The 12456-nt window shown below is 44.1% G+C and overlaps 1 protein-coding gene across 1 annotated transcript in view; it reads left to right on the top strand.

Annotated features, from left to right (window-relative positions):
• The window catches only part of MAP3K4 (mitogen-activated protein kinase kinase kinase 4), a 76747-nt gene that overhangs the window by 55397 nt on the left and 8894 nt on the right, over positions 1-12456 (top strand). Inside the window, exons 16-22 of the mRNA XM_032408242.1 lie at positions 1134-1230; positions 2039-2182; positions 5482-5582; positions 6232-6312; positions 8979-9170; positions 10222-10292; positions 12265-12381. Coding sequence (XP_032264133.1) covers positions 1134-1230; positions 2039-2182; positions 5482-5582; positions 6232-6312; positions 8979-9170; positions 10222-10292; positions 12265-12381 — 803 coding nt within the window. The remainder of the gene's footprint in view (positions 1-1133; positions 1231-2038; positions 2183-5481; positions 5583-6231; positions 6313-8978; positions 9171-10221; positions 10293-12264; positions 12382-12456) is intronic.

The following is a 12456-nucleotide window of genomic DNA, read 5'->3' as shown; positions in this document are numbered from 1 at the left end:
AGCAGCATCTTTCTTTTATAATTTGAAGATGAAATTTTGTAGTGATATTTGACTCCAAAGTTCCCAGTATGTTTGCTGAATTAAAGACATCACCTTCCTTCCTGAAGCATTTTTATTGCCTTTTTTTTTTTCTCTTTTTACCTTTGTTACTGTTGGAGCTCTTTCATTTACTATCGTAATGGTTGAGATAATGAGCCAGAGACACAAATTGCCTGAATTTTTTCTTAGTAATTGCTTGATTTTTGCTTTGCAAGTTTTCCCTTCAGATCTCTCCATTTTGGGGATTTCGGTCTTTCTTGTGTAATGTTATTGACAACAGACAAATCAGAACCGTGAAGAAGGAAGTATTTCCATTTAGGATAAAGCATATGTAGATGAAATAAAACATATGGCGTGAAATTATTCACCTGAAGAGAAAAGACAACATTTAAAAAACTAAGGAGGGTTAAAACCAAGTGAAAAGTAAGAGGACATGTGTCAGTCAGGGCGAAATAGACAAAATGTAACACGTGTGGTACCCAGTGGTGTCTGGTTTGGGGAAAGGAGAATTATCAGCGTCTCTGTAATCACTAGGCAAGGGCCCTTTAAATTTTTATTTTAAATTTTATCTAGTTTTTACCAGAATATTTAAACAAAGAAGAGAAGAAAACATGTTCTGAAAAGACGAATAACCCACTTAAACTGTGTCTGATCCTCCTCGTTTGGTTTAAAGGAATTAAATAAAACTCCGTGTACTCAGGAAAATGACAGTGACCTTCCCTGACTCAGAACCTGTTGAAGTGCCAGCACGGGCCAGAATCTGTCTACAAATGTAGCCGGCAGCAAGAACTCTTTGTTATCCCAGTCTCTAGCTGGGTCACATTGTTTCCTGTCCATTGTGTACTTTCTCTCCAGGATTTCAGAAATGTTTTCGATGGGTCAAAGTTTGAATGTATAATATACCTTTTACTAATTTTTAAAAAGTGCATTTTCAACAATGTTGGTCTATGTGATACAATTTTCTTACTTACATAATGGGTTTATTTTGGCCACCAGCAAAGTCATGTCCCATCCCGTTTCTGTGTAGGGACCTGCTTTGGCTTTTTCTGTTGACTCCTTTAACAAGTTGCATTTGTCACCATTGTCACTGGCAGCTATTCATCGGAACAGCCCCCGTCCTGTGAAGGTGCCGCGATGCCACAGTGACCCTCCTAACCCACATCTAATCATCCCGACTCCAGAGGGATTCAGGTATTTGGAGCTTATGTAGCCGTTTGCTGTCTGGGTTCTTCTCTGAGCTTCATGCTTCTGCTCCGACGGCTGCTGGAGCTTGCTCTGATCACTGAGTGTTTTTTCTGTGTTCTCGTGCACACTGTTTTAAAAGCTCTTAGTTGCATTATCTCGAAGATACACCACAGTGTGCCTTAGTTGCAAGAGAAAAAAACGTGCAACTTTAAAACAGACTTATACCTTTCCAGATAACTTAGTTTCTCAGCTTATTTATAACCTCAAGCTACTAAATGCTTGCTGGCTTTGGAATAATTCTTTCTTTCTCTTTCTTTGAAAATGACCTTACAAAAACAAATTTGAGTGTGCATAGCATAGTAAACATTTGAAAAACAATCCTAAACATCAGTGTAGACGTGAAGAAAAATTGGAATGATCTTTCCAGTCTTGACTTTCATGTGTGTCTGTAATCTTGAAGCAACTTAAATACTAGAGTGAGTTCTGAAACTCTAGTACAAAGTATTTCCCTTGAATGTGGTGGCATTTCTGCATCTTGAGGGAGTGAGCATTTTCTCTCCCCTGTAGAATCACTTTTTAAAAGTTAATTTTATTTGACAGTATTTGCTAGGAGAAGACCACAATTATTTTTCAAAATAATTAGTTTTTTTTTCTTTTTTACGCCTAGACCTGAATCTCAATCAAAGAAAAATTTGCATTTTATATTTTTAAGTATTTTTCACTTCCTCACCCTATTTTATTCTTAATTGAAAACCACTGGAGAGTCCAGTCCCTTTTCTCAGCTGTGTTCCTGAAGCTTTTCTTCTCGTCTCAGCACTCGGAGCGTGCCTTCGGACGCGCGGAGCCACGGCAGCCCCGCTGCTGCTTCTGTCACTGCTGCGGCCGCCGCCGGTCGCCCCGGCCCCTCGGGCAGCGACTCTGTGCCAGCCAAACCTGTCAGCAGTGCCCATGATACCAGGTAGTCACCCTCCACCAGCGGCATGCCTCCTTGGCCCCCTCCTGGGCACTTCTGCAGCGGCCTCAGCTTTGGGACGTGGCCCGGGGACGTGTCACCCCCCTAAGGCTCTAGCACCCAGAAGCACGAGTAGATAATTTGCCTGATTAATATTTCCTCGGAGCTAATGTTAACCACAATGACCAGACTCCCTGCCAATAACAGCTCTTCGGAGAGAGTATCAGACCGAAGAGCCTGGTCCCCACCGAAGGGGACGTGAGAATTTTGGCAAGTAGTGCCTTTCTTGAGGGGTCGGTCCCAACGTAGCTGAGATGGCTCTAGTTAACACCATTAGGTGGGGATTTGTTTTTTCGGAGGATCACTTTTCTAACAAGTTTTCTAATTTATAGAATTATTGATTAGAAGTAGTTTATGAAAGTTGGAAAAATGTGTTCACGGGGTTTGTATCTTATATGGAGAGCGTATCACTACTAGAGAGAGCTATCAGACACTTGGCAAGCTCCAGAAAGCCTCTTGCTTGAGTCTTCCGTATAGGTAAGGAATGTGTTGCGCTTCTTCCCATTCTAGTTGTTAGTTTTGACAGAGGATTTCGTCAAGGTCTCATAGACTTAATGGAGAAAGGACATTCGGTCACTCTTAACTCTCCCCTTACGTCTGGCAGAGGGGGTACACTGGTACTCTTCTCATCTTCCGATAAAGATGGTGATAGAGTCAAATAAAACTCTATGGGCTGAGGGTAATCTGAGCAAAAAAGATGAAACTGTGAAGGAACTCAGTGCCCTGTATCTTGCTCCAAAGAAAAAATATTAGTATGTTGTTGGCAGAAATATGACGTATAGCTTTAGAATTGAAGAAACACTAAAATGTCTTTAGACTTACTTTATAACAGTCTAAAATTTCTACAAACATTTCCATTCTTCTCATTCATTAAAATAATAACTGCTTGTAATTTGTAGTGATAAACATCTATAATCTAAGAAAAGTCAATGTATTTTACAGCTAAGCTGTCAACCAAGACAATTAACAGTTTACCATTAAACAGATTCCCATTTACCTTCTTCATTTTTATGTTGAGAGCATTTCATGGCAAATGTTTCCACATATGCCCTCCTGTCCCTGAAGGAGGCACTGAAACTACTTTTTTGTAAGTGTAACTCAGGGTGAAGGGAAGCCACTTGCCCTCACGTGCAGACACGGGGGCGGAGAGCACTTCACCATGACCCGCTGCATCCACGTTTGCACACCATTCCTGCAAAACTAGAAAAGGGAGGAACGCCCCCTACTTTTGTAGAGGTTCCTGAACTGTGGCTTAAGGCATTTGTGAGCTGGAGGTGTGGTACATTAAGTGTATTTTAGTGTAAAAGTGAAGTACATGTGGTCGGCCTTCATGTGCATTTAGTCTTCGGCTTTGTGGAGGTTGTTTTCATTCCGTTGTGAGTAGCATTTCGTAAGTATTCTTCATCTTTTGGATGATTCTTGACACTAGAAATTTTACCACCATCACGGTGTGCCATCTCGAAGGCCATTTTTTACAAAGGAATCACGATCTCTTGACTCTCCAGTGGTGTGTAGGTGACGGTGGGCAGAGGACAGCAAGGCCAGGTGGAGATGCGCTTAGCCGATGGTGGTTTGCCGCACTCCTGTGTTCGAGCCCAGCTCCTGTTCAGTTTAACTTTGGGCCTTAACAGCCCTTTTGTGGCGGGCCTGTGCAACAGACCCCGAGGTGGAGGCACGTGCCCCGCCGACATCCTGGTATAGCCCGGCGCTTGTGAACGTGCTGCGGGGGGGAAGCCGAATGATGGCCAGGACTTCCAGCGTCAGCAGGAAGGCCCCCACCTCACGGTGTGCGGCCCTTCCTGTCCTAGAGACCCGTCAGCCCTGTGAGTGAAGTCTTACTGTGCCCCACAGCAGCCTTTGAATGTTTTGATTTGATTTGGTTTGACTTAGGAAATAGTCTGGGCTTTAGTGATCTTACCATGTTTATAAAACTTTTTTACAGTGTTCTGTTTGTTGGGGCTGGGCTCTTACTGCTTTGTGAGCCTGATTGTTAATTTTTCAGGAATTTTGCAAGCCAGTTGTTACACCACTGAAATTGTAGAACTCCACAGCTAGTAGTTAAACATTCACCAGCACACTATTTCTTTTAAGTATATTTTTTGCCCAGCAAAAATCTCTGAGGATGTGGAATTGGCTAATTTTATCTCTGGGAGATCAGGAAAATAGAGGCGTCGTGTGACCTCTGCTTGGCAGCCCAGTCTTGGGTGTGGCTTTAGGAGTTGCGTGTCTCTTCACTTCAGGATCCGTGATTTCTCCATGAAATGGCGTCAAGACTTTTTGATGAACTCCATGGCAATAGAGGATGTCCCCCTCTCTTCAGACTTAACAATTATGCTAGATTTGAGAGTTTAGGGAAATAAAAAAGCAGTGCATACTTCATAATTTGTGAACATCTGTTCAGTAGAACCCTGTCGCCTTAAATCTATTCAGCATCTGATGGAAAGGAGCATAAATGCTACCATACTTCATAGTATCGCTCATACACACAATACACACGAAACTTGTTAATAAACTCAGGCCATACTTATCTTGGATTATTCGAATTATAATTTTAAGACTTCCCTTATTTAATTCTGGGTTTTACTCTGTATGGATTCATTCTGGATTTCTAAACACACTTAACTTTATTCTGGAAAAGCAGCAGATTAACTTTGTTCTTTACATGCTAAGCTTCCTGCTCTTCTGCCCCTTTGCTTGGCGACTGCTTGAAAAATCATTAAGTGTGCCCTTGCATTTTCTTAGTAAGAGATTTGAAATCTTTTGAATCATGTAATAATTTTAACACTTTAAATAGAATTAAGTGCATAAATACATAGTATGATCAGAATTTTAAATATTAGCTCTGTTTGGCTAATAATTTTTATCCATCCTGGGCTTAAATGGTGGAGCTTTCCACACATGTCAGTAACCCTTGAATAAATCCTGTTTTGTTTGTACTTGTGTTGTTTTTAACTTAGAGCGTTACGCAGTCAGGTTCTCATGTGCCAGCAGCGGAGGATAAAAATCCGACTGTCCTTCCCAGCTCCAGGGAAGGGTTTCCCAGTAGCAGGGCTGTTCACTTTGGGTGCCTCATTCTGTATCTGGGGGCTGTCCTTCGCATTATCCTGTACCCACTTGATAGCAGGTTTCCCCAACGGGCAAAATTACCCCTAGTTGAGAATTACCGCTCTAGAAGAATCTCACAGATCTTTCATTTTGAGTTCCATTGAATTGACAGCTCAATTTTTAAAAAAATCTTGAAACAGGGGTTCCAGCGTCCCTGAGAACGACCGGTTGGCTTCCATAGCCGCCGAGTTACAGTTTCGGTCCCTGAGCCGCCACTCAAGCCCCACAGAAGAGCGCGACGGTGAGTGTGTGAGGCGCAGACTCTGGTCTCAACCGGCTGAATCCTCTGCCTCAGTTTACCAGTTTCCATGGGTTATGCCTCAGAAAGAAATGAAGAGTGAGAAAGAGGTGACAGAGCTCCCAGAGAACATTTGATATTCAACATGTTGGCTTTTTACTATAGATGCCTTTTTAGCTGTACTTGAATTTTCTAGGTCTACTTTTGTTGCTTTTCAAAGAAAATTATTCCTGATACTTTAATTGCCAAGTACTCTTATTTTCTTTAAAAATACAAACCTGCAGTAGGTTTGTTAATGATACACTGAGGCTTTATTATAATGCCGGGCCTCTTGAGGGGGGTCCCCAGAGAATCTAATTTCCGCTCAGTAGTCTGATGTCTTGTTATTTGTGGAAGGTTTATATAGTTAAAATCATGTAACATAATGTAATCATGTAACATGTAATCATGACAACTTCTTAGTTTGGTATAGTTTTCTAGAATTGATTGTCAAGATAGCTTCTCACACTCACGTCAAATAGAAATTAATGACCAGAAAGGACAGGTTGACGGTAACTAATCATTGCCACGCACCATTTCAGTCTTGCTTTCGATTACATAAGCATATTTGTTCCATAAATCTTAATTTGTGTGAAAAACATACTTCTTCCAGAACCAGCATATCCAAAAGGTGATTCAGGTGGGTCAGCTCGAAGAAGCTGGGAACTTCGGACACTTATCAGCCAGACGAAGGGTAAGAGAGAGAACGTTGAACTTAAGATGTTTAAGCATAAAGTGAGAAGTTTCAGCTAAAATATGCTTCAGCTTTTGAATTATTAGTCCATCTACATTAATATTTTGTGATCTCTTTTATACCTGTGACATTACTTCCTATGTATACTGTGTTTGTATGCGTTTCCTATTTCTTATAATAAATTATAAGCTCCTTTGGATCTGGAACATGTTTTATTCATCTTTGTATTCTTCAAGCAGTCATGGTGGTTGATTATGTAAGTCACCTTGGGTGGGCCCTTAGCATAATTCTTTGTGCATGGTAGGAATATAATAATCTTTGTGAAATGAAGAACTATTCACGTCTTACGCTGTATGATAATGTTCTTGAGAAGCCAAATAGTTCGGCCAAGGTGATAACTGACAGAGCTGGGATCAGTGTACACTGCTTCTGTCTCCAAGTCTGGTGCTCTTACCCGACAGTCGCCCCTTGGAAGTATGTTGTCCACCAAAGCCGGGAATAGTCGGGGGATGTCATGGAGGGGTGAGGCTTGAGCTGACTCTTGAAGGAAAAACTGGTCTGCGTCAAGCCTGGAGGAAAAGTACAGGATAAAAACACATTTGGAGGGAGGCCCAGTGACTGTGTAGCAGTAAATGGAGGTGAACTTGAAGGGACTGGGGGAAGTCAGACCATGGCCAGTCTTTCAGTGACAGCTAAGTGATTAAGGCCTTTCCCAGAGATGGCAGGCAGCCCTGCAGCCTCTTGGGCACCTGGTGTGTTCGGGGAGTGGGGAGGAGGAGCTAGGAAGACCCCGGGGTGGAGGAAGCTGCTAGCCCGGAGTGGGGAAGAAATGGGGAGATGGGTTAGCATATCATTACAGTCATGCAGTCTCAGATACCAGACTAAGGTGGGATTTTCAAAAAAGGAATGAAGTCGAGAAATGACTGCCAGGCCTGGGGCAGGCGAGATGTGTGCGGCGGGTTTAGGGCAGGGAGATCCATGGGCTGGAGCCTGGGTGACGGGGAAGAGAGTCTCTCCAGTGGCTCCCACGTCACCAGTAGTTTCGCACGCATGCCAGGTCTTTGTGATAATTTTCAAAACAAATGCTTTGTGGTCAAGAGGACTTGGGAACTCTCGGGACAGTTACAGTTTGCATTAACAAAGATGGAGAAATCTTGAGAAATTTTTACTGTTTAAAAAAAAAAAAAAAAAAAAGCCTTTCCCAGAAATATTTGACAGTGGAGTCCATGGGCTCATAGCTGTGAACTCTTGTTGTGCCCGAGACCTGATGTGTCATATATTGAGGTAAAACAGCGATTCATGTTTTTAAGAAATGGTTGTAGTAAGAACCTATAATTAGAACATTATAAACCTTGGGGAATTTCTCTTCTCAAATTAACCTCACAGCCATCCTTGTCCTCCTTGATCTCTTCGTTGGCCAGAAAATTCAGGCTCTTAGATAGCGAGGATACAGAATGAGGAGTATGTAAGCGGACATGTCTAAGGCAGTGCTTTTCACGTGACGGGTGTGACCCATCGATGGGTTGTACAGTCCGCATTAAAAAAAAAAAAATAGGATGGAGTCTGAATCACATGTGGTAAGAGTAATATTGTTTTATGAAACTGTTGTTTAGATCTCTGTATGTGTAGAAGTTATTTTTCACTGTAGGTCATGATAAAGTAAGTGGAAAAACTAGAGATGTGGAGCCTGAGGAGAAGGTAAGGAACAGTAGTAACAGTAGCTAAATCTTACTGAGTGTTGCCGTGTCCCGGGCACAGGGCTTAGCGCTTTACGCATATGATTTCACTAAATACTCACAGTAGTGCTTGTCCGTGAGATATTATTACCCTCATTGCACAGATTAGGAATTTGATATGTGAAGAAGTCAGGTAACTTGCCCATTTTCAAACACCTGGAAAATGGCAAAGCCAGGATTTTACCCGGGCATTCTGGTTCCAGAGCCTTTGCTCTGGACTCTTTCCAGAGAAGGGACAACTTAATTCGCTTCTCTCCAGAGATGGCTCCCGAGAAAAGGTGTGGTATTTCAGCGGAGCTGTGATGCGTGAGATCTACTCCCCAGGCACGGTGGTGGGAAGACAGCATTTTAGACAGGCAGGAAAGTGTGACATTAGCTCGAAGTGAGAAACGGCTTGGAGTGTTCTGTATGAGTCTGTTCAGTTTGGTTCGTCTGGGGCCTGTGGTAGGAGAAGAAAAGGAGAATACTGACAAAAGTGAACTGGGAAAGATAAACCAGGTCCAAATTCTGCAGGGTCGTGAATGCCATAGGAAGGGCTTGGATTTTTGGTAAACAGGTTGAGAACCATGAAATAAATTTAAGTAAGAAAGGGACATGATCAGATTTTACCTGTTAGTAAGACAGTTCTGGCCAACAAGAGTGGCTCGGAGACCGGAGAGACTGGAGGCAAACGGGAAGTCACTGCAGTGTCTGTCTGAGCAGCAGTCTGCCTGACTGGCCCGTGTTTTGTGTGTGTCTGTGCAGTGGGTGGGTCCTCTGGAGCTGTCGGATTGCAGTGGACCTGAACGCACCTGCTGGGTATCTGCCTAGAGGACGATAAGCCGTGCTGTGCTGGAGTGCTCATGTGTATTGCTCTGTTTCTATTACTGTTTGCTGGACAGTGACGCGCTGTAGTGACGGGGACTGCTGACCTTGTGATTCTCCCTGCAGACAGCGCTTCCAAACAGGGACCCATAGAAGCTATCCAGAAGTCCGTCCGCTTGTTTGAGGAAAAGAGGTATCGAGAAATGAGGAGAAAGAATATCATTGGTCAAGTGTGTGATACCCCTAAATCTTACGATAACGTTATGCACGTAGGCTTGAGGAAGGTGACCTTCAAGTGGCAAAGAGGAAACAAAATTGGTAAGGAAATTGAGGAACCTCTGTTGGAAATGGCAAGAGTTACCTGTCTTTAGGCCAAATCATGTAATTGGTCCTTTTCTCTTATAACATGGCATATCTTTTGCAGAGGGTTCTGTTTTTTAGTTTGTATAAGTAATGTGTCTGTAAAATGTGTTCTAAGAGCAGCACAAGAGAAGATTTTAGAAAGATTTTTTAAAATGGTTCATTAAATTGAATCGTTTTGCTTGATAACTCCGGAAGTTGCCGGTGGACGAACTACATAAACTTTACCCATTAGTTCCAGTTGATGTTCTTATGACCTTATTCCTTCCAGCACATTATTGAGGAGAGACTGGGTACAGATAGAGACAGTCTTCCCTAAAACATTGCCTGTTAATTAATTTCCAGGTGAAGCGCCTCTTGTAAAATCACTGCTGGTGGCTCGTGTGACAGAGGGAGCCTGACCATGGTCCAGACCCTCCCGTCTTTTAAATGCATCTCTCCAGGGAGTGTTTAGGTCTGAAGAGGCCAGCACAGTTGTCGTAATAGGACTCTGTGAGCCCCCAGGAAGCCCTCAGCGTTCCGTAGAGCTATCAGTTAGGGCAGAAAACACTGAAAAAATCAAGTGCTTTATAAATTTTATCAATTCTTGTTATCAGGCTTTGTCATATATCCCCTTCGCTTAATGTCCCCAAAGATGTGTTGGTCGAATATCCACTCGCACACAGCCCGGGCCGTGCAGCAACGAGGCGTCGTTAGCCGGTGGCCGGGCTCACTCCTGACCCCCGGCCCTGACCTCCCTGAGGGCCGTAAGGGCTCAGAAGTGTGCACCCTCGTGCCCCTCCTCGGGTCTGCCGAAGTCACTTCTACTCGGCATTTTTACAGGGAAGGCACCGCCAGGAGCTTGCCTTCAGTCACTGGGGACGCTCAGAAACATTTTGGGTCTTGCAATAGTAGATAATTGTAGATTACATAAATATAGACCCAGACTTGGGAAGATTACTATACATCTGAGTGACTTAGAATGGCCTCGCTTTGGTGACTGAGAGCAGTGTGTTTGTTCTGTTCACAGGGGAGGGGCAGTACGGGAAAGTCTACACCTGTATCAGTGTGGACACAGGCGAGTTGATGGCTATGAAGGAGGTGAGTGGTCTGGCCTTGCGGGGGGCCTTCTGGTTTGAAGCCTCTGTGTGATAGAGCTTGTTTTCGAGGCTGTTCTTAGCACCTAGGGCTAGCTTGGCTCCCTCCACGTTGAGTCATCTAGGCAGATGCCCTGGGATGACGGAGTGTCCGATTCCAGTGAGGACGCCCAAACCAGGTGCACAGATAATTCTGCCTCCACCCAGGTGTGCTAAGTGCCATACAGAGGGAGGCCAGAAAGTTAGCTGAAGGCTGAGAGGGTGGTGGTACCAGTCTTAGCAGGGAGCTGGCGGCAAAGTTACCGTTTGTGGTCACTTTCAGAAATGAGCAGCATTTCAATAGCTGGAGGTAGGATGGGGGAGAGCAGGGAAAACCTGAGGAGGCCCGTCAGGGAAGCAAACACTGTAATCGCTCAGGAGGAGACCCTTTGGGACTCGAGGGGCAGAGGAGCCTATGGGGGAAGAGGCCGGAGCTGCCGTGGCCCTCCCTCTCGCACCGCCTCTACCACCTTGTTCCCGCTGGGTCACGAACTTCTTTTTTTTTAAAAAAAAGATTTTATTTAGGACCCTGGGTGACTCAGTCAGTTAAGCGTCTGCTTTCAGCTCAGGTCATGATCTCGGGGTGTGGAGATCGAAGGCTCCCTGCTCAGCGGGGAGCCTGCTTCTCCCTTTCCCTCTGCCTCTCCTCCCCCCTCCTGCCCCCGCTCCTGGGTTTTATTTGAGAGGGAGAGCACGAGTGAGGAGAGAGAAAGGGAGAAGCAGACTCCCCACTGAGTAGGGAGCCCGATGCAGGCCTCTGTCCCACGACCCTGGGATCATGACCTGAGCCGAATGCAGCCGCTTAACTGACTGAGCCACCCAGGCGCCCCAGTCGTAAACTTTTTTTTTGAAACTTAAATTCAGTTAGTTAACATATAATGTATTATTAGTTTCAGAGGTCAGTGATTCATCAGTTGCATAGAACACCCAGTGCTCATTCCATCACGTGCCCTCCTTAATGCCCATCACCCAGTTACCCCATCCCCCTACCCCCTCCCCTCTAGCAACCCTCAGTTTGTTTCCTATGATTAAGAGTCTCTTATCGTTTGTCTCACTCTCTGATTTCGTCTTGTTTTATTTTTTCCTCTTTTCCCCTATGATTCTGTTTTGTTTCTTAAATTCCACATATGAGTGAGATCATATGATAATTCTTTCTCTGACTAACTTATTTTGCTTAGCATAATACCTTCTGTTTCCATCCACATCGTTGCAAATGGCAAGCTTTCATTTTTCTGATGGCTGAGTAATATTCCATTGTATATATACCACATCTTCTTATCCATTCATCTGTCAATGGACACCTGGGCTCTTTCCATAGCTTGGCTCTTGTGGACATTGCTGCTATCAACACTGGGGTGCAGGTGCCCCTTTGTAAACTTCTTAAGGGCACAGTCATCTCACATCTTTTTATCTTCCCAGAACCTATACACTTGTGATCTCACTTACTGAATGTTTAATGTTTCTGTGAATTCAGTTTGCAGTTATGAAAATGATCCTATTGGGTGCCTGGGTGGCTCAGTTGGTTGAGCAACTGCCTTCAGCTCAGGTCATGATCCTGGAGTCCCGGGATCGAGTCCCGCATCGGGCTCCCTGCTCAGCAGGGAGTCTGCTTCTCCCTCTGACCCTCCCCCCTCTCATGTGCTCTCTCTCTCCTCTCATCCTCTCTCTCAAATAAATAAATAAAATCTTTAAAAAAAAAAAAAAAAAGAAAAGAAAATGATCCTATTAGCTGTTCTCTCACCAAATATTCTAAAGCAGGCATGTTTAATTCACTTGGAATGACAAAGCAAAGAAAGACTCGAAGTCAAGTCATAGACACACTGACCATAGTCCCGTGCGTCTGGATGATGCAGATGTCAGGAGGCCCTCGTGGGTAAAGGTGTCTTGTTTCTGGTTTGTGACAGGACCAGCGCTGATGAACGGTTTTCTCTTTACAGATTCGATTTCAACCTAATGACCATAAAACTATCAAGGAAACTGCAGACGAATTGAAAATCTTTGAGGGCATCAAACACCCCAATCTGGTTCGGTATTTTGGTGTGGAGCTTCATAGAGTAAGCCAACTTTGATCACGCGGTTTTGTGTGAGGAATCAGTAAGGGCACAGTCGGAGTCCTGTTCTACATCGCA

Source organism: Phoca vitulina, unplaced genomic scaffold, assembly GCF_004348235.1.
Source record: "Phoca vitulina isolate PV1807 unplaced genomic scaffold, GSC_HSeal_1.0 scaffold9, whole genome shotgun sequence".
In the NCBI taxonomy this organism is placed as follows: domain Eukaryota; kingdom Metazoa; phylum Chordata; class Mammalia; order Carnivora; family Phocidae; genus Phoca; species Phoca vitulina.
Note: the sequence above shows the minus strand (reverse complement) of the source record. Positions and strands in the feature narration are given on the sequence as shown.